At 53.7% G+C, this 23,367-nt stretch overlaps 1 protein-coding gene across 4 annotated transcripts in view; it reads right to left on the bottom strand.

Moving 5' to 3' along the window:
• Positions 1-36: 36 nt before the first annotated feature.
• COLQ (collagen like tail subunit of asymmetric acetylcholinesterase) overlaps positions 37-23,367 on the bottom strand; it is a 65,664-nt gene continuing 42,333 nt past the window's right edge. For all 4 annotated transcript variants that reach the window (XM_032489204.1, XM_032489206.1, XM_032489191.1 and 1 more), the window contains 11 exons: positions 21,605-21,667; positions 21,109-21,135; positions 20,478-20,522; positions 19,769-19,804; positions 17,073-17,153; positions 11,644-11,749; positions 5,917-6,056; positions 4,981-5,100; positions 4,461-4,581; positions 3,007-3,109; positions 37-1,889 (listed from right to left, as the gene is read on the bottom strand). In XM_032489204.1, coding sequence (XP_032345095.1) covers positions 1,820-1,889; positions 3,007-3,109; positions 4,461-4,581; positions 4,981-5,100; positions 5,917-6,056; positions 11,644-11,749; positions 17,073-17,153; positions 19,769-19,804; positions 20,478-20,522; positions 21,109-21,135; positions 21,605-21,667 — 912 coding nt within the window. In that variant the 3' untranslated portion in view covers positions 37-1,819. The remainder of the gene's footprint in view (positions 1,890-3,006; positions 3,110-4,460; positions 4,582-4,980; positions 5,101-5,916; positions 6,057-11,643; positions 11,750-17,072; positions 17,154-19,768; positions 19,805-20,477; positions 20,523-21,108; positions 21,136-21,604; positions 21,668-23,367) is intronic.

Below are 23,367 nucleotides of genomic sequence, written 5' to 3'. Positions count from 1 at the left end.
GCTTACAGCTATGTGTGAGTCATGCAGGAGGAAAGACGGGGGAGAGGGCTGTGTAGGCCCAGGAAGCAGGACCCCTAGGGTGGGGAATTAGGGCTTCCCAGTACCTGGAGCATGGAGTGTACAAATGTCACCTTGGCCCCAGAGACCTCCTCCTCCTGGCCTGGTCACAGCCAGAGGGAGCCCAGAGCAGTGCCCTCCTGGCCAAGTCTCAGGGCTGTTTTGGAGCTCCATTCTGTCCTCAACCAGATTCTAACACGAAGCTGGGGGCAGGGCTGGGTTTGCAAGACTGGGCTTTGTGACCTTGGGCAAGTCCCTCCACATCCCTGGACCTCAGTTTCCTCCCTCGTCCCTGAGGGAGCAGGACTGCTCCCACATTCCAGAACCCTCTGCAGAGTCTGTGAAGCAGACTTGAATTCAGACCTCTCATTCCAGCCAGCAGTTCTGGGACACCAGCCCCACACCCCTAGGGAAGAGAGAGCCACCACAGGGAAGCACACGGCCTTTATTTACTGATTTCCCATCTGGAGGTCCCAGTATGAAGGCGGTGGCTTCACATGGGACGACGTGGGCCATGTAACATCACCCCAGGAATTGCGGTAGAGGCTGAGGGAACCAGGCTGACCAGTGGTCCCTCTGGACACCACCCCTGGGCTGATCCTGCCCACGACAAACCACCATCACTACGCCGACGGCCTGAGACTTAGGCACAGTTAACAGCCTTGTACATGAGCCCAGGAGTGTCCCTCCACCTGGTGACCAGCAGGCACGTCCCATTTGAGGTCTGCTGTGGGAAAGATGTCTTTCCCAAACAAAGCTAAGCCCCACTCAGGAAAGATGGAGGTGAAAGGCGGTTCACGGACACGCAGGACTCACGATCCTGTAGACACGGGGGCTCTGGCACACAGGCACGCACCACGGAGACACAGGAGGCGGTCCCAGGGCGACAGGAGTTGGCAGGCAGCCGGGACTGGCGCTCAGGACAGACAGGACAGTGCCCAGAGCTCGCACCTCGTGCTCAGTCGTGGGGCCAGGCGGGAAACCAGGCGGCACTTTCCCAGGGACCCACCAACGGCCTGCCTGCCAGCGGATCTCCTGACTGAGAGAGGGGCAGAGGGCCGCTTATGAGACAGAGGCCCAAGTGCACAGAGCTGCGAGGTCAGGACGGTGCCAGGGATGGGGAGGCCACTGCCCTGCTTTCTTTCGCACGGCGAGCACCCCCCGGGGCAAAGCTCGGGCTGGGCGGCATCCTCAGTCCTTTTTCACAGTTGGGGGCTCTTCCTGGGAGGGCCGCATCCACAGGAGGCCTTGCTGGGCTGTGGCCAGTTGGGGGGTCCCTGGGCAGGCCCAGAGCTGGGGGCCACCCCAAGAATGGGCCCATGTCCCTGCTCTGTGGTCCCCAGGGCCGGGTGAGAATGCTCACAGTCCCAGAGGTCAGAGGAGGGGAGAGGCCTGCCCCCCAGACACCCCAAGATGAGAGCAAACTCCAACAGTCGTGTGTGTCTAACAGTGCGAAGCCAAGTCCACAGCATCGGGAGGAAAGGGCCCTGCAGGCCGGCTGTCGGGCCAGAGGGTGCGACGGGGAGCAGTTCCCAGGCTGGGCACGTGGAGGAGTCCTGGGACTTGGGGTTAGGACAGGATGCAAGTGTCCTAAGTTCCTCCAGTCGGACTGAGTTAAAAGCACGTCTTAGCAGCAAGAGTTTGTCCTTGTTTCTGTCGCTCAAAGGTGGTGGAAACTGGACCAGGACAGGCGAGGTCAGTCTGCCAAGGGTGGAGGGGCTGCTGCCAGCTCCGTGGTAGGGCTGCCTCCTCCAGGCGGCCCTCAGGTGAAGTAGCGGCAGGGCGTGGAGTCGATATAGCAGTACGGGGTGCACCGCAGGTCTCCATACGACCTGAGGGAGGCAGACACAGGCCGTGGGCGGGAGCCTGGGGACACAGCCACATTCTAAAAGGCCACCTCTCATGACCTTGGTCAAACCTCACCAACCAGCTGCCCCTGCTGCCACCTCACTGAGGGCCAAGGGCTCCTCAGAGACTGTTCTCACTCTCATGTGGGGTGTGGGGCTTGGGGCAGCCAAGTCAAGCCGAGGGACCTGGGAACACTGGGTTGGCAGGCGACTGTGCTCTGAACGCAGCGTCTCTGAGGGAGTCGCCCACCTCTCCAGGCCAGAGAGGTTCCCAGCAAAGTCCGTCAGACACCCTGCACTGCCTCTGTGCCGCCCAGCATGGCGGCCGCTGGCCACACGTAGCTGTGGAGCTCCCGAAATAAGGTTAGTGCGTCTGAAGAACTGGGTTTTTAACTTTATTGAAATTTAAATAGCAACATGTGACCAGGGGCTACCGTATTGGACAACGCAGCCCACACCTCTGTGAGCCCGGGTGCTAATTCCGAGCCAGTGTGTAATGCACTGCACCCGCGTCCCCATGCACCCCTGAGGTTCCCAGGGACTCGGAGAGTCACCACACCAAGACAGCAGTGAGCCCTGCGCTGCACTGGCCTATACTCCACGTCTGATTGTCCACACTCAGATGTCTTCATGGGGCACCAACCTGCTCAGAGCTTCCGCCAGCTCTCTGGCAGGTGTCTGTTAGGAGCCTCTGGCTTCGGCAAGGGGGAGGACACGCAGCTGCAAAGGGTCCTGGCCCAGCCTAAACTGAGTTTGCGGGTGACCACATTTCGATTCTTTGAAGTGCCCGGATACCTCCATCCTCCACTGGGCTCCCCTCTGAGGCCCACTGCCCAGGGACCCTATGATCCCGGGAGCCACTGGGAATGGAGCTGCTCGCCTGGGGCCATGGTGAGCACAGTGCTGCTGATGCCCAGGGCCCAGGGCCCAGGCTGGAGCTGGGGGCCTGCAGGGTCATGTGTTCATCGCCTCCCCGACCCCACATGAGCAGGGACCATGAGCTCTGTTACGTATCACCCTCTCTCAGTGTCTAGAAAGTACATAAGGGGCCCCCAGGGATATTTGTCAAACGAAGAGGATGCAGGATGGAAGTGGTCCCTACCCGGGGAGATAGGTCTCACAGGTCAGGTGGCCGAAGTCAGAGCCGTCACAGTCCTCCACGCCCCTGTGCCGGTGGCCGTCTCCACAGTAGGCCCGGCGACAGCCTGAGGGGACACAGAAGGGCCACCCTGAGGGGGGACAGGGGGAACAGCCTGGCAGGACCTTGTGGCCCAAAGGATCCCCCCAGAGCCTGCACCCTGGTGGACCAACCTCCACAAAACTTCAGGCCCTGATCCCTGGAAGGAGACCAACCCCCCGCCCAGTCCTGCCACTTGCTGGCCGAGAGACTGAGAGCACTGGCCCCGGAGCCCCAGTGTCCTGTCCCAAGCCTGGGGCCTGGACGCTGCCTCCCATCGCAGGACCACTGCAGGTTCCCGCGAGTCAAGCATCAGGAGACAGAGGCCGGCACCAGGTAGCCTTGACCGCTGTTTGTCTGCAGGAAGCCTCCAGATGGCGACCCTGGGTCCCCCGAGAGCCAGCCCATCTTGCACGGGGTCCAGTTCTTACACCAGGGGAGGGGCCTGGAGTTCAAACCCCGCCCGGCTTTCACAGCGCTTCAGACCCCACGAGTCCCTTCATGCACCAGGGCCAGAGGGACCCCAGGCAGAGCCAGCATGCTTGGAACTGCCACCCTGGGGACTGTCATGGGAGGTGCAGCTACATGGGAGGACAGACTGCCTCCCACTCCGCACCCACCCTGGGCACGCTCACCCTCCCCTGAGCTCCTTGCCTTCGCACCCGCATGTTTCGGGCCTGAGTGCAGCCTGGCTCCTCTCAGCAGAGGCTTCACCATAACTCAGTGAGGGCGCTCTGAGCCCTTACTCCCCCAAGACCATCCACGCGCATGTCAGCTTAAGGAACTGCCCAGGATCTAAGGGCTTGGCTGTCGGAGCATCACACCCATCTTTCTGTCAGTGGGGGAAGCAAGGCCTCCACCACCTTACCCACCGCAGCCTCTGCTCTGGGCGTGAAGCTGAGCTGGTGGCTTTGAGACCTGCAGCCACACTCTGTCTGACCCCTCACCTCCTGCTCCTGTCACTTGATTAAAAAGAAAAAGGGGAAAAGAGGCAGCCCTCCAGCACTACACTGCCTGCCCGAGCCTGTGGCATCCGGAGCCTGAGGGGGCTCCGGCCGCCCACTCCCCCCGCAGGGCTGTCTGCTGAGAGCGGGTCCTCGTGCAGGTGCCTGGCTCCTCCCGTTTGCCCTCAGTCCTGCAGCGCTTTTCTCTTTTGCTAAAGAACGTGGATCAGGATGTGGGTTTTGCAAGATTCAGAGAAGACGGGGGGCCTGGTGGTTTCTCTGGGGCCAAGATCCTTGACACCGACCCCATCGCCATGCGTGCATGGCAGGTCCACATTTGGCCAGAGTGGGGAGGGCGGTGCCCCGGCAGCCCAGCTGTGGCTCTGGAACTGCCCCAAACCAGCGCAGCGGGCATCCCGGCCTGGTCCCACTCACGGATGCAGTCGTCACCCGCGTCCGCGTTGCCGTCATCACACTCCTCCCCAGGCTGCAGGACCCCGTCCCCACAGAAGCCGCGGGGGTCCGCGGCGTAGTCCACCGGGTAGAGAGGCGTCAGCTGGCCAGAGAAACAGAACAGTTGCCAGGGAGGGCGCGCCATGCAGCGCAGGCGCCGGGGACAGAGGCGCAGAGGCGCTGGATGCAGGCAGTGGCGGGGGGGGGGGGGGGGCGCGGGGGAAGCCCTTGGCTTCCTGGGGAGGGAAGGGCACTCCTGTCCCGTGGCCCAGAGCTCTGGGGGTGGCGGGAAGGCAGGGCGGGGCGGTCCGGAGCCTGGGCCCAGAGCGGAGGCTCCGTGTGTGGACCACGGAGAGCTCTCAGCAGCGGGGCGAGGGGGCTCAGTCTCCCACAGGAGCAGACTGCACAGGCCCCCGAGCCGGGCCCACTGCCGGCCTCTCCTTCTTTGGGTGCCCCTCAGCTGGGCGGGGTGTGTCCTGGGTGCCACCCCCACCCCAGGTACCTGGATGGGCAGCCAGCCAACGCTGTCCTTGAAGTAGAGAGACCTCTGATCCCTGCGGAAGGCAATGGCGTTTCGGGTGTTCAGCCTCTCAAGCTCCTCCTGGTTGTTGACCACAAAAATCTGCGGGGGAACACACTGGTGAGGATTCCAGAAAACACATCTACGGGGGACGGGGGAGGAGTCGGAGGAGGAAACAGTCTCGTCCTGGGGCCGGTGCTCAGGGGATGGGGTCGGGAGTCACACTCCCGGGTCCCTCCTGCATGGGTGACGCCTGTCCACTCCCATACCCTCCCAATCCAGTTCCTGGTGTCTGAGACCGAAATAAAAATGTCCGCCGAGGTTTAAAACTTTTAAACGTGTAAACTGGTACTTAAATAAAGACTTAAATAAAGATGTCATCTAATCCAGTCATTTAACATGTAGAAATGATGCTTAGCACAATTCTGATGCTCAGAGGCGTTCAGACGGTGCTGTTTACATCAGGGGAAAGCTTGGGTGCACTGACACATACGTGACAACAGCGCACTGATTTCATGAACCATAGCACAGCCACGTGACAGACAGATTATCATATCTCCCTGCAAAGGACAAACTGACGTCCAGGGTTTACTTCAGAAAAATCCAAGAGTTGATCGTTGTTGAACTTGGGTGAAGAGGATGTGGCGGTCCATTAGACTATTAATTCTGCTTTTGTGTTTATTTGAAATTTTCTGTAATTTGTGTTTCTTCAAAAAGACCAAGAAAATACTCCAAAATGAACCCACAACCAAATGGACAATTTGGTTCTCTTCTTTTGTTTTTTCTGATTTTCCCATTTCCTCTAATGAGTTTGTCCGGTATAATGGGGAAATAAGTTTTACTAAAAGGCTTTTACTAAGCGCAGGGTGGCATCGGGTGACGGGTCACCTCCCCAGATTCCTCCCAGAAGAGCCTTACCACGGGGACTCGCGGGGAACTGGGCCCATACGCCGACTCCCCATAGGGACGGTTGTTCACATTTGTGGGAGTTCCACAAAGACATCTTCCTGGAGGCCCGGGAAATCCTCTTTCCCCCTTGGGTCCCATTACAAGTTGTCCTAGGAAGCAACAGAGGGCCGTGTTACTAGAGCAAAGGAAGAGGAAACCAAACAGCCCAGGGAGGTGTCAGCAACCTTCACGACAGAAAGGAGTCTGAAGTCCACAGGATCTCCGGTAGGCCTGGAGGAGAGACCTTGCGGTCCAAGGTCTGGAGGAAGTGGTGCTTCCTTAACCACACTGGGTGTGGCAGCACCTTTCCCGACCCTCTTTCTCCCTTCCCTCTCTCTATACTTTCGAGACCAGACAGATGGCATGAACTCCAGAACACTATGCCCCTGGAGGTGACTATGTGCCACAGTGTTCACTAATGCAAGGTCTGTGGTGGGAGAAGGGGGAACATCTGGAAAAGTCTATCCTCATAGGGGAGAAACATAGATGATGGGAGACAGAGATTCCTCCTTCCTGCCTGGAAGACAGACAAGATGTCTGATGCTACAGCAGCCATGCTGCAACCGCGAAGTAACAAACATGAGAAGAGAAGCCAACATGCAGAAAAAACCAGGGCCTCGTGGGCCTGGGGCCCTGATAGTGACACTTAGAGGCTGAACCCCAGCCAGCCACTGTCCACCTCTGGACTTCTTTGTTGTATGAGAAAAACAGTCCCCTTTTTGTTTAGACCATTATTAAGGGGGTCTTCTGGCTGATGACCCCATTGCTGGCTGATAACGTTTATTATTTGCTGACTCATAACGTTTATTATTTGCTGAATCATTTGATTTTGTTCTTATATACGGGATCTTTACAAAGGGATTTCTGAATATGGGTTTCTTTAATCCTTCTGGAAGAAAATGGAATGTCTGAAAATGCTAGGCCTGTTTGTTCTTCCCTGATACTAAGAGAGTGTCCTGGAAAGATGTGATCAGGAACTTTACTCCCTGCAAAGTGGGAGCCCTGCTGGGGAGTAGGTCTCACCTGGACTTCTCAAGGCCCTGATGCCCCAGCCACCCTCCAGACCAATTCCAGTAGGATGGCTGAGAATAGCACCCAGGCATTGTGCTTTTCAAAGCTCTCACAATGGTTCCAATGAGCGCCGAGTTTGAGAGCCGCCAGTCCCGGGAAATGGTCTTGGCACAAAATCCCCCAGCAGGCTGTCCCCACCCCTCTCCCAGGTGCCTCCGCACTCACTCCTGATCTGGGTTCAAGCATCACTTCTTCAGGGAAGCCTCTCTGCCTCCTCACGCTCCCTCCCGTCCACATCAGATACAGTCTCATGGACTTTTCCTCCCAGCACTCATCTCTGGTTGTATCCACTGTGAGATTATCCAGTCTGGGTCGGTCTCCCCCAGGAGAACGTCAGCCTCACCAGGGCAGGTGGGTGCCTGTCCTCACTCACCAGTAGGGGGTACCCAGCAGAGGCACCGTACATGTCAGATGACTGAATGAATGAGGGCAGACTGACCGGAAGGAAAAGAAAGACTAGAGCTCCAGCTGGCAGGAAAGTGCCAGAGCCTCCCAGCAGGAAGCGAGGGGACACGGGGACTGAAAATGGAAATAAGGACGCACCCTCCTCCCGGGAAGGCGGGGGAGCTGGGAGACTGGCCAGCCATTGGTGTCAGGTTGTAGAACTGTATCCAGGGCAGCCAGCCACTGGGGACATGGTCTGCAGGTCCCACAAGGGCAGGGAAAAATGACCTCGGGGCCCCCGGGGAAGTGGCTGCAGCTGGAGGAGGAGACCCCAGTCCGAGGGCCCGCACCCCGAGCCCTCCTGAGCTGGTGGACAGAGATGGCCGGGACCAGAACGCTGCCAGCCTGAGGGGAAGGGAGGCCTGCCAGCACCTGATACCAAGTGAGGGCTGTTTGTTCTAACAGGAAATACGACTGCAATCCTGTGGGAGGGGCACCCATCTCATGTTCTGATATTTTCAGTGGAGCTTGGAGAGACAGAGCCTCCAGCAGCCCAGGAATGTTGCGGGGAGGCAAGCACCTGGGGAAGATGAGGTGGGAAGGCCCTGCAACCGAGGGCATGAGAAGGCATGGGAGCAAACTTCCCGCAGGCTCTGCAGCCCCGATGACACCTCCAGAATCACGGCCTCAGAGAGATTCAGGAGTGTGTCCAGTTATCCAGCTACTTAGTGGTGAGGCTGAGATTTGAATTTATGTTTGACTTAACACTCTGATGTTCAAAAGACACGTGGCCAAGAATACTGATGCTCGCAGGAAGCTGGCAATCCCCAGGTACCATGCTGATTCACTTATACCTGGCCTGGGTGCAGGAAGGACTCAGCCAAATTTCTAATCTGGTCGTTGCAAATTACATCCTACAGACATTTTGCCCTAGTTCCCTCACCCACCCCGCCAGTCCCTCTTTCTTGGTTAACCTGGGTGACAAAAAAGTCCCCCTCCACCCCAGCACCATCCCACCTGAGCACCAGGCAGCAGACGCGGATGCAGAGGGGGCTCCAGACGGGATGGCAGGATGTGGCAGGGAGCCTGCTTCCCGCCACCACAGCCATTTCTCTGCGTGTCCTCCCAGCTGTTGGGAGGCTTCCTGACAGCCTGCATTGACCCAAACTTCCCCAGCTTGGCCTTTCGGAACTTGTCCGGTGGGCCTGGCCTCTCCACCATCCATGAGAGCCCGAGGACCTGGCTCTCCATCTTTGCCCAGGGAGCCTCCCATCTCTGCTGGCGGGAGCAGGTCTGAGCAGGGGTCTTGGGGAAGGCAGAGGACCACAGAATAGTCTCCACATCCCCTGGTCCTACACTCTGCCCCTCAGAGGCTGCACGACCATGTAGGAAGGTCTCAGGACCAAGAGTGGCCGCCAATCAAGCTGTGTGACCTTGGGGGGGGTGTGCAGTTTCTGAGGCCCACAGTTCTTATCTATAAGAGGAGGCCTGAACTAGACCAGGGGAGTGGAACCCGGGGTCCACAGAGACCACGGATATCCAAGACGGATTTGGGGCAGGTCTTCTGGAACTCTGGGAAGTAGTGTACAGAACCTCAGAGGCAGGAAGACACATCCTTTGTTCCCTGAGAGTGAGTCTGGGACTTTGATCTCAAAGGTTCTGTCCCCACCCCTTGATGGTGCTCCAGCTGGTCCCAAGCAAAGGGAAGTTCTCTTTTAAACTCCTCCCACCCCCTCTCTCCCCAGCCCCCAAAAAACGTTTCCAAAGAGCAGGATTATGGCCCCATTTTCTTCAGCCTCTCATCCTGGGAGGTTCCCCAGAAGGGAAGGACTCAAAGGCAGGCACAGGGAGGGGACATCAGTCAGAGAGGTGGCCCGCTTCCTGCTTGCCTGCTGTGCGGTGACCCATGGGGACAGACTGAGAGCCAAGGTAACCCAGGTGTGGGAGCCCCTGCTGGGGCCGGCCCCGCCCACCCCACCTGCCAGATGCCATGAGGAGGCAGAGCTGACTCGGCCAAGACTGTGCCTCAAGGACCTGCCACCTGGAAGAGGAAACATATCTGCAGAAGACAGTCACCAGGGGAGGGGCCACAGCAGACGCCACGTGGGACTGGGGCCAGGGGCCGGACACCCACCCGGTGAGGGATAAGGAAGGCCTTACTGAAGAGAGGGCTTTGGAAGAAGGAGGGGATTTGGTGGCGTGGACCAGAAGATGACAGGAGAGCTATTTCAGGCCACGTGAGAGAGAGATGGTGAGAATGTGCTCACCAGAGAGCAGAGTCCCCTGGAGGGCAGAGGGCAGTGAGGCTGGGGTCTGGGGAGGAGGGGGTGGGCAAACGAGCTGCATGAGAGGGAGCTGGAAGGCCAAGGAGAGAAGGTAGGATCACGCTGACCCTGCTGCAGGGACGGGGTCGCAAACAACCAGAGACGATAAGACAGAACAGTGGGCATCTCCGTGAGCTGCCGAGGGTCTCCAGGCCCCAGTAGGGAACCAGGACTCAAGTCAGATATGCACAGCGAGACCACTGACGTCTTCGTTTGCTGAGGTTGCTCCCAACCCCACCCCACCCCCGGCTAGTCCTCAGTTTTGTGAGCCCCTAAATAGCCTGAGAGAGTCCCTTCCAGGCAAAGCCCAGGCTTCAGGCCATGCTCGCCATCCCTGGCGCAGGCGGCACGAGGTCATGGGCTCGGGGAATGTCATGCAACCAGAACAAGGAGGCAGAGGACCCACAGGAACAACCTTCCCTGGATCATCCGGTCAACTCAGGGACATGGGTCAGGGAGCGTGGACAGAGGGCCTGAGCTGCACCTCCGTCCAGCTCCCCTAACAAACCGAAACAGGTGCGGCCGGACGGCTAGCATCACAGTAACTGACGCTCGTTCTCCCGTTACTTTTTCCTCTCCCAGTTTCAAGGAGGTGGCAAGACTTTACGGCTTTCTTGCCCTTGCTAAGACTTGCTGACTACTTGAAGACTTCTGTCTTTCTGCTTTCTGTTCTCAAAAGAGAAAAGCTCCTCAGGGAGGGGCGGTGTAGGAGGAGTGTGAGGAGGGAGGGGCTGAGGTCAGAAGAGGAGGGGTCCCAGCAGACAGGGGAGGGACAGGGACTCCTGAATCCTGGAGAAGAGATGAGATCTCAGAAGGGGCGGCTGTGGGCTCTCCTGGGGAAGTGGAACGCTGGGGACCAGGATTCTCAGCCTTGGACATGATCTGCTGCCCAAGCCTGCCAGGAGGAAGGTGGTCACGTGTCTGAGCACACAGGCCTCCGACCACGGGCCATTTCAGAGTTGAACAGGGCGGGTCAAAGGCTGGAGGGCCCTCCCCTGATGTTTCTCTGCCATAACTCCCCGGATCTTTGGCCCCCACTGCTTTGTGGCAGTTGAAGAAGGGAAGAAAACCCCAATAATGCCCGACACTGACTTCTCCTGCCAGCCCGGCAGGATGGAGTCGCAGGGCCAGTTTTAACTGGGCTTAAAGGATCTAACAAAATGACATTTCGTGGCCATCCCATGATGTGGTTGTAAATATATTCCCATAAGCACGGTGGGGAAAAGTGCACTGTAAAATTAGAAGAAAAATTTGGATCCCTTTAAAACTGAGGACAAAGAATCTTGCACTGTCAGGAAACAGTATTCCTGGGCCTGGAGCTGCTGTTCATACAGACGATGTGCCATGAGAGGCCTTACTTGGAGCTGGCAAACTAAACTGGAGCCTGGGCTCAGCCAGTGAGACAAGGTGAAGCAAGGCAGCGGCCTTCCTCTGCCCTCTTCAATGTAAACATTTGTTTCTTTTTAGAGATTTCTTCCCATATTCAATGCAAATCAGTAAGGACCCTTTCATAACACCTTGTAAGACAGAAAAATTTACAACATTGTCTTTACTTCTAGATCTAAGAGAATTGCTTGGAGCCATGAAATATTTTTCCAGAAAATGGTGTTAGTTGATGAAATAGGCACCTGCCATTTTTCATTTAAAGTAGAAATGGCATCACCAGTGTAATTTCTTTTTCTTTTTCTTCTCCTCTAATTGTTCTCCAGAATGCTAAAACAGAGCCAGAATTGTGTTGATCTCTCTTGGGTAAAATTTGAAGAAGCTAAATCGTGGAGAAATTATCAACATATTGAAATGCTTTGGGTCATTTCTAACTCAAAACACAAGGCAGGCCTCTGCTGACACCCTGTGCCCTCTCTGGGAGGCTGGCCAGAAGGATGACACGGTCTATCCGGTGAAGAGGGGTAGCTCTTACCTGCAGATGGGAGGCCCGGGGGGCCTGGGGGACCTGGACGGCCAGGTGGACCAGAAGGCCCAGGTTTGCCTGGTGGGCCCATCACTCCACTGTCTCCCTTCTGCCCCTGACAGAGAGGAAGACAGAAGCTGTTACAACAGCATGACACTGGCAAACTTCCTTCCCCACTTACCTCTAAGTTGGGGACCACTTGCACTTTGGAGCAAGTGCCCAGGGGAGGATACAGTCCCAGGGGGACCCCCAAGCTCCTAAAAACCTTGTGGCAAGTGACATTTGAGACAGCGATGGATGCAAGTCTATAGGCATTACTTTTTTTTTTTTTAACTGAAGTACAGTTGATTTACAATATTGTGTTAGTTTCAGGTGTACGTCATAGTGATTGGGTGCTTTTTATTTATTTATTTTTTTTTGCAGATTACTTTTTTTTGCAGATTACACAGGTTATAACAAAATTTGGGTATAATTCTCTGTGCTCTACAGTAAGTCCTTGTTGTTTCTCTCTTTTGTGTGCAGTAGTTTGTGTCTATTAATCCCACACCCCTAATTTTCCCCTCTCCCTGTCCCTCTCTCCTCCTGTAACCATAAGTTTGTTTTCTACAGAGTCACTCTTGCTCTGTCCTGAAAACAATCAGAACCAATCCAACCCATTCCCGTCACCAGGCAGGTGAAGGGACAGAGGCTCAAGCAAAGAGCAGGGGTTCACACAATCATCTGGCTCCAGGCCTCCGCATGCTCGTAGGACCTTTTCAGTTTCAGCACGAGAGCTGTTTCTCTCCCTGTGGCCTCCCGTTGCTCTCAGGACAAACCCCCCGCCGCCCTGCCCAGTGGGCTTTCCCCGCTTATCCTGGCCTTCTTTCCAGTGCTTTTGGTCTTCAGAGCACCAAGCCTTTTGTTTCCCTTCTCAAGACGCCTCTCTGCCCATAACTCCTCTTCCCGCCCCTCTGCCTGCTTAACTCTCCCTCCTTCCTCTCTGAGATAAAGCATCACCATCGCGGAAAGCCTTTCCTGACCTGATCAAGTCCGTTCTCTGATCGAAGGCCCTCTCCTTCCTGGAATCCATCCCCCATCATGACTCCACCCGCGCTCCTTCGTGTGGTCACTGCATCGGTGTCTCTCCAGGAGACAGCAGCTCCCCATGGGCTGGAATCTGTCCACATTGTTCCCCTCCCTCCCCTGGATCAAAGAGGGAGGAGGAAGAAGCTGAACGCACAAAGGGGACGTGGCCTGCTGGCTCCAAGGTAACAGCTCTGGGTTTTCATCTTGGCCACGAGACCGGGGAACTCATGTCATTGCTCTGCGCCTCCATTTTCTCATCTGTGAAATGGAGCCAGGTGAGAGACACCTGCTCAGGCTTGTCGTGAGGCTAACAGAGATCTCAGAGGGGAAAAGTGGTTTGTGCAGAACCCAGGGCTGATGACCACGGCAACCTGCCTGGTTTCACCTCTTTCACGTGTGTAGAGGAGTCCTGATTGTTAACAAGTGGCACACATGCAGGTATGGTCGTCCCACCTGGGGTGTCCTCCCCCCGCCTGCTCTGGGAGGGTTAAGAGCAAACATTCCCCGCCACCCAGGGCTGCCCTTAGGAACGACCCCAGAAACCAAGGCTGGCACAGGCTGGAGGTCCTTCCCCCAAACACATTGCTAACTGTCCGCTCTTGCCCTGGGCTACCCAGGATGGGGACTGGTGCCTGAGGGACTTAGCCTGGTCCCCTTCAGACGCTGGCGCTTGGCAGCCTTGCCCACCTGGATGAGAACCCGGCCTCCTTTCCATCCCAATGGTGACGTGTGACCTGCCGCCTGATCACCAGGGCCCTGGAGGCTCTCTCGGCAATGTCCAAGATGCTCTTAAACTCTTAATCTGGGACTTGGAGGTCAGAGTCTGTCTCCAATTCTCTCCTCATGGAGGGATCTTGAGCCTTGGCCAAGCTGAAGCATCCTGTGAGGCACCAAGACGGGGCCCTGGTGGCTGAGGAAGTCACACCATCTCAATATAGCCGTGGTCAAGTCTTGTTTTCCTAACAGCCACATCAGCCGGCATGGGAAACACCACAGCTTGAAGGAGCTGGAAGAGCTCCTCGTGGTGGCCTCAGCAGGAATGGAATATTCTCGGCCATCTGCTCAGAACAGCCCATCTCTGAGCAGGACTCACAGAGCAGTGCCTTCTAGGAAAAGCACACTCTGTTCCTTTATTGCCACAGAGTTTGGTGACTCCTGTTCAGGAAGTTCTTCTGGCTCCTTGACTGAAGGTTTGGATGATCAAGTCAAGAGCTGCTCTCCAGGGGGAAAAGCTGGTTTTGAGTCTCTAATTTCTCACACCCAAGACAGCTCGGCTGAGGGTCCTGGGGACCCTCTGACCCTCGGCTTCCTGGCGACTCCGTGGAGGGAACTGGGTCGGTGTTCTCTGTAGTCCTTCTGGATCTGGAGTTCTGATCTGGATTTGAATCCAGGATGTGGGTTGACTGACAGTAACCTCCAGAAATGCTTAGCCCCACTGGCTCAACAGACACTCTGCACCCACTGGGCAATTCATTCATGGTGAAAAAAAGCACGAAGCCAGGTTCCCAAGGCTGATGCTCAAGCCTCTGCTGACTACACAAGCCCCGGGCTTTGGGGTACGCTCAGGTCGTTTATAACATCTTGCAGGAAGATGGGCTCATTCCCCTAACCTCTCTGAGCTCCCAGACACGGTTCTGGTGTCGTTTTTACAGTTGCTCCAACAGAATCATTCTCAACAGGGTCAAGAAGCCTTCTTGGCTTCAGCCCTGAGCAGGACAAGACAGACACTGCCCAAGGGAGGAACTGGACGACAGAAGCCAGCTGGCTTCTTGAACCCCAAACAGAAAAAATTCTGGATGGGACACAGCAGTAGGGGAGAACATATTTTCTTTAAGATTTTTTCCCCTTTTTTTCTTCTTTTTCTGAGCCTAGTTTTCAGGAAATTGGTTATCTATGGCATCATTGTGAAGCCAGGACCATGCCACCAACTGTAAAGCTTTAAAAGTTGAACGGGAACATTGTGATGTCAGAAGTTCTCGTGGCATCTTTTCTGTTATCCCAGGATAATCATGTGTCTTCATGCCCCCTCGTGGTTTATCGGTGTCATGTTTGATTCAGGCGCAGAGAAGAGAAGCTGCCCTCAGCTCTTTTCATAAAGCACTTAGTGCTGTCAAATAAATAATGAAGAAAAACTGTCTAAAAAATTTTTTTTAAGTTATTGTGGAATCTGATGTATCCGGGTTGGAGTCTGTGTCATTCCTAAGTTCACTTCGGAAAGGCCGGAACTGGCTTCGTAGTGTTCCCATGGCTCAGAGCCCGGCCCAGGTCAGACTCACGGGGACAGCCCTACACACAGCGACAGCCCACGCCGAAGCCCCAGCTGTGTCAGAGCCTCTGGGCAGCGAGGCCGAGGTGCTGCAGACAAGCAGACACAAATCTGGAACTACAACCGTTACGCCTGGGGCAGGAATCTGTACTTACCCCAAGACGATTTTGATGTAAGCTAAAATTGGAGAACCACGGATCTAGCCAAAGGAGAGAATGGAAATTTAAGAATGGGATAAGCCTTGTGCCCACCACACGGGTAGGTCTCAGTGTTACATAGTGTCTGGTTAGGGTTCCCTTGTCCAAGCAACCCACCGGTGACTCCTTTACTAAGATCCGATGCAGAGATTTAAAAAAGAAGTTTAAAAATGCTTAATGAAAACACTCAATATCGCTAATTATTGGAGAAATACAAATCAAAACTACAATGAGGTATCACCTCACACCAGTCAGAATGCCATCATTCAAAAGTCCACAAATGATAAATGCTGCAGAGGCTGTGGAGAAAAGGGAACCCTCCCACACTGCTGGTGCAGACACTATGGAAAATGTATGAAGATTCCTTTAAAAACTAAAACTAGACTTACCATGTGATCCAAAAAATCCCACTCCTGGGCATATATTTGGAGGGACCTTAATTCAAAAAGATACATGTACCCCAATGTCCACAGCACACTATTTACAACAGCCAAGACATGGAATCAACCTAAATGTCCATCGACAGATGACTGGATAAAAAAGATGTGGTGTATTTATACAATGGAATACTACTCAGCCATAAAGAAGAATGAAATAATGCCATTTGCAGCAACATGGAGGGACCTGGAGATTGTCATTCTAAGTGAAGTAAGCCAGAAAGAGAAAGAAAAATACCATACGATATCATTTTATATGTGGAATCTAAAAAAAAAAAAATGACACAACTGAACTTATTTACCAAACAGAAACAGACTCATAGACATAGAGAACAAACTTATGGTTATTTGGGGGGGAAGTGGGTGGGAAGGAATAAATTGGAAGTTCGAGAATTGCAGATACACACTACTATATATAAAAGAGGTAAACAACAAGGTCCTACTGTACAGCACAGGGAACTATATTAATATCTTGTAGTAACCTAGAATGAAAAAGAATATGGAAATGAATTATGTATGTATATGTGACTGAAGCATTATGCTGTACACCAGAAACTGACACAACATTGTAAATTGACTGTACTTCAATAAAAAATGCTTAATGAATATATCTGCAGTAACAAGTAAAAACGTGTACACTGTGATTTTTAAGTTAAAAATTTAAGATACAATAACTGTATATTGGCTATAAAAGGAACAAATGACTGGCAAGTCCACAGAAGAAATGACACTGGGAGGAAGTATACCAAAATGCTAACGTGGTTACGCAGGGTGTTAAATCTTTAGATCATCTCCTTTCTGTTTCTCTGAATTCTCCGTTTTCTGTGATGATCATATGTCACACATATAACGGGAAAGGAGATAAAATGCCAACAGACTGACAGCCGAAAGAGGAAGGGGCACTGGCCTCAGGAGGGCAGTCCATTCTCACAAAGAGGAGCGGTTCCCTGTGGCACTGGGGTGGCTCAGAGCAGCCCAGGCCAACACCGTCCTCTCTCGTCTCCACTCACAGCACGTGGTTTGACACAAGAGCCTGCTGCCTAGGGGGATTCAGAAGGAAAAATCCCCTGACACCCTGAGTAGTGCCGATAAAGAGGGTCCTTCACCAATGGACCAGAAGTCCCTTGACCAGCAGGGAACTATCTGGGCTGATTCCAGAACTCCATCTGTGTCTGGGCATCAAGGCAAAAGGCAGGTTTTCTGGGCACACAAGCAGATCTAGGTTCTGCTTTGGTTAAGACAGACCCATGCTATGGACGGAAGGTGCACCCTTGCTTCCAGACTTGGACACTTGGACTACCCCACCCGCCTCAAACCCTGGCTAAGCCTCGAGAGCCCAGGTGCCCCAGAAGTGGCGCTGCCCTGCCCACCCGCCCAGAGGATGCTGCCCGCGTCCACGGAGTGTCCCTGTCCCACCCCACTCCAGGTCAGGAGGGTGACCTCAGGGACATGGTCAGCCCTCGGGGTCCTTACCTGTTTGCCTCGTTTTCCTGGTCTTCCCGTGGGCCCCCGGTGTCCTGCCATCCCAGGCTCACCCTTTGGCCCCATTTCACCCTGGAAGGAAGAAAAGAGAAGCAAGAGGGGAATGTGGTCTGTCCAGCTCTGTCCAGTCACGGGCCAGGAGGGCAGGGTCCCTGGTCCTTCCCAGTCTTTCCCAGGTGGGCTGCTCCGGGAGACAGGAGAGCGATGAGTCCTCCTCATGGAGGAGGAGGGGAGGAGGGGTTGCCCCGGGAGGGATTTGCCATCTGAGGGGGCGTCTGCACACCAGGCAGCACACATCCTGGGGTCCGAAATAACCACCTATGTTTCTGTCGCACGTGCCTGCGGCAGCATCAGGGAAAAGGGCTTGCTCTTTTTGTTGAAATTTTATGTTGTGTCTTATTTTCTATTTAGCACAGATTCAAATCTGTGGGTTTTTGAACAGTCGGAGGCAGTTCTGACCATGGTCGTCTTCAGGAAGTTTCTGCCCACGTTCTGCATCTCCTCACTCTTCAGTCCGAAATGGGCTTGGGTTCTACCTCACTTCCACTAGATTCAGATACAAACTCTTTGTCGGGGGGAGATGTTTCAGACATAAGTTCAGATACTCAACAGAATTCTTCAAAGAGGCATGGAAAGCAATACTCCTGGTGGAGAAGCCCTATTTTGAACTGTGAGAACCAAATGCACCGAGTGCAGAATTCCAGAGTTTGAGGCCAGCCTTAGTAAAACCCATCTCTCCATCTTGGTTTCTCTCCTCCTTCCTGGTTCTTCCAGGATTCCAGGCCCACTTGTGGCTTCTTTGGATCGTGACCACCGCAGGGCATCACTCCCACCCCCAGCAGTCCTGCTGCAGCCCCGGATGCAGCACCACGAGCCAAGTTTAGCAGCTGGAACCGTGACAGTGTCCGTGACTGAGCAGCCAGTGCCCGTGAGGAGCTGCTCCAGCCACTCTGAGACAACGAGGAAGCCCTGACAGCTTCTGGCTGGGAGCTCGGAGGAGCTGCAACACAACGGAAAATTCCAGGGGACACCAGTATTCAGTGAGGATTGGGCATAAACTCTGAGATTACCCGTCAGCTCAGCCAATGTCACGAATCTGTCAGGCTTTCAACATCTTGCCTCGCCAAGAAGTGTCCTTAAATCTGCAATTTCTTTCCAATCCGTCCGGTCCTTCGACATGCCAGGCAGGGAGAGAGTGTCAGAGGGTTGGGTGGCTTCTCTGTGGCCCTGATGTCTGCATGGTTTCCCTCGGCTGTTTAGAGGGGGCTGAGGAGTGTCGTGTGTGGCTGGGAGAACCCAGCAGCCCAAACAGCGTATTTTGGCGGGGGGAACATTGTCTGAAGGAAGTGTGGTCCTTCTCACCAGCAGCTGGAAGCAGCCAGTAATGTCTTGATCTAATTTCTCTCCTAAGACCTAATTAAGGTTATAATATCAGCTCCGTCTTAAAACAGGCTGCCGTGAGGGAAGAGAACTCTCTACAGCAAGTCTAGTAAATAGGGCAGAGACCAGAGAAGCTGCCAGACTTAATCTTACAGTGATGCAGTATTCCTTGATGTCCTCTGTGGCACTGAATGAAAACCTGGGCTAAATATTTTTTAATAAAATTATTTCTCTCTTTTAATGTTTCCTTTCATTTGCTCAGATAATTCATCTATTTCTTTGCAACCCAACACTCTACGTAGGGGAGCAGCCACCGAGCTTTTGACAGCTTCAGTCTGGGATAAATTATAATACAGTCAGATGACTGACATTATTTAAATAGGATCTACTGAGGGGAGACAGTCAGATTACAGGATCGTTCAAGTTTGGAGGATAAAACTTTAGGGTGAAACTTGGAAAAAAAATTAGAATCCTAAGAGAGCATCCCATTTGCCTGTTTGCAGAATATCACACTCTGAGGCTTAGGGAAAAACGAGGTTCCAGTGTTAACACCTTACAGCCCGAGGAACCGCCATTAGGTTGGTGGGTGTTGGACGTGGCTGTTCAGACAGTCTTTCTCTCTGCTCTCTGACACCTCCCCTCACCCTCCCGCCAGTCCTCTTCCCCAGACCCTGACCCGAAGGAAAATTTACCGCTAACATTAAAAATCTGTCAGTCAGCTGCCATGTTCACAATTTTCATCACATCTGCACCCCACTCCATTGTTACTCACTGAGTATTTTTTAAGTCAACTGGGTTACAGCCTTTTTTATTAAGCCTTGTCCCAAGCAACATATCCATGAAATCCCATTAAATACTTAAATAAATACTTAAAATTTAAAAATGTAAATATCAAATAAAGACCGTTGAGCCATCTAAACCCACTGAAGTAACTCTGCGTGCCCCGGGCTGCAGGGGCGCCCCCGAGGGAGCCGAGCTGCGTGCGGGCAGCAGCGGCTTTAACCGCGGACGCCCGACCCCGCGCACAGCTCCAGTCTGAGTCCCTGGGCACCAGGCCTTCTGCTTGTGAGCAGTCCCACAGCCCTAAGGACAGGAGGTGCAGGGAAGGCCTCTCTCCACTCGGGTGGGCATCCTTTCCTCCCGCTGAGCTGGAGGGACATCTCAGGAACACGTTCCTTCCCAACCAGAACCTCCCACAGCGACACCTGATTCCCTCCCTGAAGGATGGAGCGGCAGACCGCTTTTTGCTGTACTTAGAGGGTCTAATTCATTACTGAGGCCTATTTTTACTACTTCTAGGTACTTACTTTCTGCCCCAACATTCCAGGAAATCCTGGGAAACCCTGTGAAGAGAACAACAAACACAGTGACTCCTCTGAAATAATGCTTGGAAGGGCTGTGAAGAGCTTGGTCAGCCATTTTCAAGATAGAGCCCTGTCAGTCATTGAGCCAGCCAGTCATTCATTCAGTCAGTCAGCCAGTCAGTCAGCCAGTCAGCCAGTCAGTCAGACAGACAGACAGCCAGTCAGTCAGTCAGACAGTCAGTCAGACAGCCAATCAGCCAGTCAGCCAGTCAGACAGCCAGACAGCCAGTCAATCAGCCAGCCAGCCAGCCAGCCATTCATTCAGTCAGTCAGTCAGCCAGTCAATCAGCCAGTCATCCAGTCAGTCAGCCAGACAGACAGCCAGTCAGTCAGTCAGACAGTCAGACAGCCAATCAGTCAGATAGCCAGACAGCCAGACAGCCAATCAGCCAGGCAGCCAGCCAGTCAGACAGACAGACAGTCAGTCAGACAGACAGACAGTCAGTCAGTCAGACAGCCAGACAGCCAGTCAATCAGCCAGTCAGCCAATCAGTCAGTCAGTCAGATAGTCAGCAGCCAGTCAATCAGCCAGTTAATCAACCAGTCAGCCAGTCAGTCAGTCAGATAGTCAGTCAGCCAGCCAGCCAGCCACAAGATGGGGTGGGCAGGGGCTGCCACGGTGACTGTAGTTTGCCATTTATGCTCCCATTACCTTTTCTCCTTTGGGGCCCAAGTCCCCCCTTTCACCTCTGGACCCCTAGGAGGAACCACAGGAGAGAATCTATGAGTTAACACCATGGGGGGAAAACCAGAGTGTTTCAAACTGAAACAGACTCAGAGGGGTGGAGACTGGTCCCGGGAAGGAATGCTTTGTGACATACCTCCTACTTAGACCCCAAAGACCTCTTACATTAATAGAGGACAACCCATAGAAGGTTCTGGGTCCCAGACTTTCTCTTATCCTCTAGGACATGTGTCCCTAATGTCTGGCTGGGGTTTTGTGTTGCCCCATTTTTGACAGATGACATGGTTGTGTGGTAGAAGCTTGGTCTTGGACCCACACCTGTCACCTTCCCTCAGCACCCCGTTCACCTCCACCTGCATGACCCTCAGCTGCTCACCCGATCCACGTGAGGGCTTCTACCTCCACCAGGAGCTCCTCCCGACCTGCCCCAGGCCTGCCCCAGAGGCCTTCGCTTCCCTCTCCCAGCCACTGATGGGGACGGGGCACATCTCGGCCTGCTGGCTGCAGTTGCCGCCTAGAGAGACCCCCGGGGACCCCTCTGCTCATCACTGACCCCAGACCTGGCAGCCCAGACCAAGCCATCAAGACGGGCACCAACCTTCTCCCCTCTGGATCCAGGGTGGCCCTGAAAGAAAGCGAAGGTGCGTTGACAGTCAGCCCCGGAGGACCGGTGGGTTTGGTGCCAGAGCGAAGGAAGCCCTGACTGTGGAGGTGCGACGTCTGCACGTCGCACTGCAAGTTTGAGGGGCAGGGGCTGCAGCCGTAAGTCGAAAGATGTCCCTGAGGGCTGGGTTTACACCAGGCCTAAGAAGAACACTGCTCTTCTGACTCCCCCAAAGGCCTGAACAAAAGTTTCCATCTGCTCTGCTGTACAGAGGCCTAGCCTCGCAGCTCAGGAGACCAGCATGAATGCCTCCCTGCACCCCCACATCCCAGGGCATGACATCCCCCAACGGGCCGGCAGAGACAGGCGCACTCTGACACTGGGCTCTCCAACATCTGTGACAGTCCCCAGCCCAGTACACAGCCACCCAGTCCCCATCTTTACAGCTACTCCAGAGCCTGGGAACATTTGTCTGGACCAACGCACTGACCTTGGAGCCCACTGGTCCTCTCGACCCTGGCAAGCCCATCACACCTAGGTCGCCTTTTTCACCCTGTGGGAATCAGAAAAAGAAGAGGGAAAAAGAGCTACAATGACACTGCCTAGAGAAAGTGAACCAGGAAAGGCACGGGCAAGACCAGGGTGGGAATGGGGACACTGGGGCTGGCCTGTGACTCCGAGGACCCCAATGCTGCCTAGCTCACTCGCCCATGACTGCATGCTCCACGCTTCATTCTGGTGTTTGAGATTAAACAGAGAGTGAAATTGTCTAAGGCGGAGACTGTCTCCAAACTAAACACTCACTAAGATACTGTAAGTGGACTGATGTTTGGTCTTCCAGAAAGGGCTGTGAAAGGTAGGGGAGAGCATGTGCAGGCAACGGGGCTTCAAAGGACAGGGTGTCAGCGCCCCCCAAAACTTCCCCTTCTCTGCTCTTTACATAGGGAGAATCTTTCAGATATTCCCATGTACTCTTACCCTAGGTCTGCAGCCAAGCAGAATGAACAAGAGACTCTGGGTATTTACCATGGAGGCTGGGGGCTAGGACTCATGGCTGGGATCTTAGAATGGTTTACAGTTGGAACTTTCAGTACTTTCTGTGCTAAAAAAATCCTCTAAAACAGCACTAAACTATAAAATATATGGTGAGCCCCATACTTAATTTTTAATTTTTTCAGAAGTCACAATAAAAGTAAAACTAAACAGATGAAATTAAGTTTAAAACATATTTTATTTCCTCTAATTAATTTAATCTAATTATCTTTTCAACATGTCAATTAAAAATCACTAATGAGGGTTCTACATTCTATTTTTGATAATAAATATTTGAAACCTGTTGTGTATTTAACATTTAAATCACATCTCAATCCAGGTGCGAGATTTTCATCCAAAACACTTGATCTGTATTTAGGTTTCATTAAATTTATAGTTAAAGAAAAAAGCAAATTCACATACTCAAGTCACTCCATGATACTTAAATGTTTTCCAATAACTGCACAGAGGAAAGGTTTTTCAATTCAAACTTAAAATTCAATTCCTCAGTTGCACGGGGCACATTTCAAGGGCTCAAAAGCTGCACATGGCTGGTGGCTGCCATGTTGGGCAGCTCAGCTCTGTGTAGTGGATTTTTAAAGAAATATCCTCAGGACTCTTCCTAAGAGGACTGGGAACAATTTTCTATCCTCGTAATAAATACAGCCAGTAAGTGAGTCATGGCAGAATGTGACATTCACCTGCCCACCCCTGACTTCGGCAGGTCACATTTCTAAGTCATGGCTTCCACACCCAACGGTCCAGGATCAAAGTGAGAAAAATGTACCCAAAGACGTGGGTGTGGACATGTTGGCTTTTCATAACCTGCCTGAGGAAGGGGGTTGTACCAGCATTTGGTGATCTCTCTCTGAATGTATGAATTCAGCGAACTCCTGTGCCCTGACCCCCAGCCCTGCCGATGAGCAGGACAGGCCAACAGCTTTCTGGACACCAGCTCTCTAGGGTCACCCCAGGAAAGCTGAATAACTAACTGCACGTTAACTCTCAGGACAAGGAGCCCCAGGACCCTCATTCCCCGCCAACCCCGCAGGAGCAGAGCTGTGGGACTGACCAAGACCTTGGGTCCAAGGGAAGCAGGAGTGTCTGGGGACCTCTGGGCAGTCCTCATGGTCCCTCCTGCCTCCTCCCCCGAGCCCCGCAGGAAGGGAGCTTCACCTACTATGGGCCAGGGGCCAGGGGAGCTGCCACCTTCTCCCCTCT

Source organism: Camelus ferus, chromosome 1 (genome assembly GCF_009834535.1).
Source record: "Camelus ferus isolate YT-003-E chromosome 1, BCGSAC_Cfer_1.0, whole genome shotgun sequence".
NCBI lineage: Eukaryota > Metazoa > Chordata > Mammalia > Artiodactyla > Camelidae > Camelus > Camelus ferus.
Note: the sequence above shows the minus strand (reverse complement) of the source record. Positions and strands in the feature narration are given on the sequence as shown.